Source organism: Drosophila montana, unplaced genomic scaffold (assembly GCF_035044405.1).
Source record: "Drosophila montana isolate Dmon_TW-CO22-7 unplaced genomic scaffold, ASM3504440v1 contig_2534_1, whole genome shotgun sequence".
Classification (NCBI taxonomy): Eukaryota; Metazoa; Arthropoda; class Insecta; order Diptera; family Drosophilidae; genus Drosophila; species Drosophila montana.
In genome coordinates, this window is record NW_026997398.1 from 240,871 (window position 1) to 246,870 (window position 6,000).

The 6,000-nt window shown below is 42.9% G+C and overlaps 1 protein-coding gene across 1 annotated transcript in view; it reads right to left on the reverse strand.

Annotated features, from left to right (window-relative positions):
- Fas2 (fasciclin 2) overlaps positions 1–5,225 on the reverse strand; it is a 49,864-nt gene extending 44,639 nt beyond the window's left edge. The window contains 1 exon segment of the mRNA XM_064682858.1: positions 5,138–5,225. Within this exon segment, the coding sequence (XP_064538928.1) occupies positions 5,138–5,225 (88 nt within the window).
- Between the last annotated feature and the right edge of the window lie 775 nt (positions 5,226–6,000).

The following is a 6,000-nucleotide window of genomic DNA, read 5'->3' on the forward strand; positions in this document are numbered from 1 at the left end:
AATTTGTTTAACACTCTTGGTGGAAATGGAAATTTAATTGCGGTCAAAGGTAAAATCGTGTAAATTAGTTAAATGCAAGTAAGGAAAGTGAGAGATACCCTAGGACAATTAAAAAAAAAAAAGCTATCAGAAGAATTTATTTGTTATCATTTGAGAGTTAATTAACTCAAGTAAACAAGCTAAGGGAAGGATATTATCAAGTTTCAGCATGAAGTCTTTTAATTGCGGAGTTCAATGGTTGCGTATAGTCGTATAGTCGTGCGGTTATAACTAGACATATTATGTGGTTGCTTGTCACTGACATTCACTCCATGTTCCAAACATCCTCATAGTGTATCTCCTTTTGCCAGGGTACAAAAAACTAAATTTAATTTTGAGTTCTGCTTGTCAATTGAGTGATTCTGATTGAGGCAAATCGAATGCAACGGAAATTAAATTTTAATTAAACGTAAAAGTTATTTGAAATGCGGTAAACAAAATACGAGTAAAAGAAGAGAATTATTAGAAATTTGCATTGTTAATTGATTGATGATTGAAAGCATGCTTTACCAGTTGCAGCTGATTGATGGGAACAAGTGATTTGGTTGGGCGGCAACTAACAGGGGAATTGAATTGTACCCATTAGAAGAGAATATTGATTTTACTGTTTGATCTAATAAGAACACAACATAGTTGTTAGTCACTTGATTGAAGCTGATTGAAAGGTGAACAATTTCAAATGCAGTTGTTTTTATATGAGACTGGAAACTGCTAGCTTATTGAGGTACAGAATTTGTATGTAAAATACATGCTTTTGATTATTCAGTTGATTGAAATAGTTGATTGATAAAGCATCTACATCCAAAAGAGTTTAGAAACCTTTACTGTTTAAGCAGGGAAGCGAATTAATACCAAAGCATTTCCCTTTGGGATAAATTGAAAATCATGAGGCAAGCAACAGTAACAAGAGATCAACTATAGTTACTTGATTGAAGCTGATTGAAGCACTAATAATTTCAGCTGCAGTTGATTGTACGCAACGAAAGATATGAGACTTGGCACTGTCCGGGAATATAGATGCAGAAAATTTAAGCAGAAGGCAAGCTTTTAGATATTCAAGCGATTAATATGGTTGATTGATGTAAGGAAAGAAAATTATCCATAAAAGCAGGGCAGCACTTCAAGGACTAAGACAATGTTCAGTTCAGACAACTGAATTGTGCCAAAGTGCCAAAGAGCAAACACACCGAAGCTTCAGGGTGGCGGGCGTTCGACAGGGGCGTGGTCAGGCTTTCGATAAGGCGGCCGTTAAATATTTAATTAAATTCACACAAAAACCACATTTTGAAGTAGCCTGCAAAGCAACAAAGTAACAGCTGGCCAAGCCCAAAGCCAAGAAAGTAACCGGAGAATGAAAAAGCTTTTTGCGGTTGGCATTGAAATGAGTAGAAATGCGCAGAGGCTCGGTGAGTCTCTGTTGTAGGGGGGTAGCGGCAAGCGGGGGTCGGGCGATGTCAGAGGTGATGGCAGTGGAGCCCTTCTTTTGGTTTGGGCGAACACTTGCAAAATGCCACTGACAACCAAAGAAAATTTACAGCAAAAATTTATGTACTCATTGTTGTTGCGTTTTTTGGCAGACGCACAGAGGGGCGCGGGGTGGCGTGTGAGATAGGGGCGTGGCAAAGGAGGTGGTTCAGCAAATGGACAGTTGGACAGTGTACGCAAAAATATTTGCATGCTGTTTATACTTTTATTGCAAAATATCTGTACGTCTCGCTGGGGTCTAAAGATGCAGTCGCCGAGGCTGACAGTCGGCCCCAACAGACATGTGTCAGCTGCAAGGCATAGGCACAGGGGGGGGGGGGGGGGTGAGACGGAGCGACTCGCTGGCAGAGTTGCCATTCATATACGAAAAATATTTTCATGTTTAAATGCTGCCGCGCGGCTCATAAATCACTTGGCAAAATGTGTGCGACGACGAGCCAAAGGGGTCGGTGGCTTGGGGAGGAGGGGGAGTGGGGGCGGGCTAGGGGATGTGGTGTTTGGCAGTTCCCAAGATTGCAACTGGAATGGAGGCTGAATCCTGAATGCCGGCCGGCTGCAGTGCGTCAAGCGTGAAAAAGGCAGCTACTCGTTGCTAATTTTTGCAGCCACTGTTGGCGCTGAAGCGTGTCGACACACAAATTGGGCACACACACACATTAAATGCGGCAACTGCCACTTGCCACACAGTGCCTGGGAATTCGGTTCGCACAGCAAACAACTTTAATTGCAATAAATTTGCCACACATTCGAGTCGCTTGCATTTTGGCCAGGCTTTAAGGCCAACTTGAAGCCCAGTTGGATGCTTAACAAGTTGTGGTTGTTGTTGCTGCTGCTGCTGGCAACTGACTGACAGCACAGACTGTTAGTTGCTGCAAGTGACTAGAAACTTTTCTTTATATTTGTGGCATATTTCTTCGCTGTCAGTCTGCAGCCCAAAGGCCAACAGTGTCATTAAAAACTTAATGAAAGAATGAGCAAAGTTGACCGAAAGCTAGATTGAAATTGTGAAGCGCATTGAGAAGCGAACAAAAGGCGATTGATAAGGACAATGTATTTGAAGTACAATTGATTCGGTTTCAAAGAGTTGATTTTTTAGAGTATGAAAATGTTTGACAACGAATTGAGGTGCTGTAAAACGTTAATTAAATGCTGCATTTAAGCTCAAGCTGAGAGTTGAAAACAATTGCTTGAAGGCTTCAAACTTATTGCGTCAACTAAGCGCAGAATACACTGGTAGAACTGGAACTAAAAGTTATGATTGAAACGTCTGATTGAATGCTGCAACGCATTGATTGAATGGCTAAAAGTACAGACAAAGATTGATGGACTACAGTGAAATCAGAATTTAACTAAAGCTTGTCAAATGAAAATAACAAGAAGGCATATAATGTACTTTTATTAAATCTATGTTGTAGCACATTGAATAGCAGGTTGATCGAAGCGCTTGATTGAATACTACAGCGCACGATTAATTGCTCGGCGGTACAGCTTCTAATTAAAATTGAAATATTATCAAGCATTTTGTTAAGTTGAACCTTAAAAATTGACATTAAAAGCATATTTAAATGTTTGATTGAAATTGATTGAAGCTGAAAGTATTTGGAAATCAAAAGAGGTTTGACTACAAAGTGTCTCAGCTAGCTGAGCTACAATAAAATTTAATTCATATTGACTTAATGTCGACTTGATACTTAATGTGTGCGGCACGTGTTTGCCTACTTTGATATTGTCTTTCGGCTGAGGGGCGGGGGCGGGGGCGTTGGCGGGGAATAGTGTTGAAGTTAATGGCAGTTGAAAGGAAAATTGAAACTGAAATTGCATGGAGCAGCCATTGAGAGCATATGTGTGCTATCTATATGACAAAGCTGTCACCTTATCGCCAGCTAAATCTTGAGCTGCAGAGCACATTAATTGGAACACACTGGTGCACAGGATGCCGTATTGGGGTTTAGTTGGATTGCTTTGGGGATTGACTAAAGGAAGCTGAGAGAGAAAAGCGCCGCTTAATACAAAAGAAAAGCAACTGAATGCGGCACGAGGCGAGGCGGATGGTGTCGATGCCAATGCCTTTAATAGCATAAGCAGGCAACGGAGTGCTACTTAGCTAGCTGATGCAAAGGTAAGCAGCAGGCGTAGCTGCGGATGGCGGCCAGCAGAGAGCTGCAACTGAAGCTGAAGCTGAGACTGCGACTGAGGCAATAGAGAGATGCATAGATAACATGCTGCCATTGAATGAAAAGGATTCTGGCGCACGCTTAAGACGTTGATGAAGGAGCTGCAAGGAGAAAAAACAACAAGAACAACAACAACCAACAGCAGGCGGAACCCGAGTTCGACGTGGCCTCCAGAGTCTCTGCACGGCACATGGTGCATGAAAAGTGAAGTGTGGAAACAAAGTGCAAGACCCGCAGGCTGGGCGAGCGGCAAGCTCTGGCATGGGGTAGACTCGTTGTCGTCGTCCTACTCATTCTCATTCTCATCGCCGGCGTCAGGGCAGCATCCTTTCAGCGCTGCACTATATGAGTATTTCCTGCCCGCCTGCGCCCAGCTACTTCTGCATTTCGTGCTGCAGTGCTTCATCCGCTCCAGCGCTTTTTCTATGTCCGCGCGAGTGTGTGTGTGTGTGTGTGTGTGTGTGTGCGCTCGCCTGCCTGCACTTGTGTTTTTCTCTTCAGCCTGCACCGTTTTTTTTTAATACCCTACACAGCGACTGTATTGGTTTTTTTTTACAAAATATGTAACGCATTGGAAAAAAACATTCCTAAGGCCATTTGGCATATAAATAAAGATATTCTGGATCTACAAGAGAAGCTTGCAAGCTCATCTCTCTTGATTATAGAGCTTTCTTTTTGCTGCAGGCAGTAAATATGCCCGAATTAGTCGGATCGAAACTTTATACATATCATATAGCAGCTATATCAACTATCTGTTTTCATTGTGTGCGGCTGCTCTTTGGGGACATGATTAAACTCAAAAGTTGGAGTACTTTTTTGCTCCATCCAAGTTCAGAAATGTTTTCGAGCCATTTTAAGATTATTTTTATCAATTCCACAAGTGAATTTCTGAACGCACAGCAGGTGCAACATTTTGACGACTGGCACGTAAATTCTTGTAATCTTAAGCTCTGATAACAAGAGAAACTTGAGCATAATCTGAATGGAACTGCACTTGGAAATCCTCAGAGTATGTCGGCCTGAATTCCCTTTCGCCTAGCAGGTGCAGCGTATTTAATGTTTGGCTAGATCTTCTTTTATGCAACTTCTTTTTTTGTTCAGTCTTGTTGTATTTCATCAACAGTGCCTGCATAATTCTGCGCACACATTCGGTGCTCCATGCAGCGTGTGGCGCTATTAACACTTTTGTCATTATCGCAAGCGGGCGGGGCTTGCCAGCTTTGCAGGGGGCGTGGTCCAGCTTTCATGCTTAAACGCAGCCATTGCCGTTACGCAGGTGAGTGGCCATTGGGCGGGCCGTGAGGGGCTGCTGTTTGGTAGATGCGGCACGGCAGAGCGGATGCTAAGACTTCCGCTTGACGTCGACGTCGCCCGCTCCTGTTGCTGATGAAGCTATTCGATTTAAATGCAGGCACTTCCAGCAGCTGAGGGGCGTTCACGGGGCTGGGGCGCTAGGGTGAAGGGGCTCCAGCGCCGCTCCTCTGGACGTCGCATGCGTATTCGAGTGTAAGCGAGCTGAAGTGTCATTGTGTATTGGGAGCAGAGCATGCGGGGGGTATGAGGGGGCGGCTTGTAAAGGGGCAAACAAAGTGAAAATAGGCGACAGGGGCGGGCGAGTTGCTGGGGAGCTGGCGCTACGCTCTGGCCATGTCCGCTGATTAGGGTTGCGCACAATGGCCGCAATGACATGACGTGTACAAGTGGCTTCTTTTTCTTCCGGCGTGCCAGAGGGGAGCGTGGCAGCTGGCTGAGGGATTCAATAGAACATTTAGGTTACTTTGTGGATGGTTGATAATCAGCATAATGTTGATGATGTCGTTTGCTTGCAATGTCCTTAACAGGGGCACAATTAACAATTAGTGTCAAATGTTATCGATTCTTGTTATCGATAATTATGTTTGATAACAAGGTAACGCCTGACATGCTGGCATAATGACGACAAATGAGCTATTTTCTAGCGATAATAACTGACAATGTTTATTTCGATATGCTTCTATGCAAAGTTGATCGATTACACAAATTGTCAAAAATAATGGAGTTATCGTTTTAAAACAAACGGTTCATCAAAACTTTGTTTTGAAAATATTTAAATGCTATCGATAATAGCTATCGCTTATCTTCAACAATTAATAATGACTAATGCAATCGAAACATGCTATCGATAATTTTGTTGGTCAACAAGCTAACACCTAAAAAGGCACGCTGGAATAGAGATAATAATGCGTTGATGTTTCAAAGGTAAACTTTATCGATAACACAAATAGTTGCAGTTGCTTTAAAGTATTTCAAAAACATAATGTGA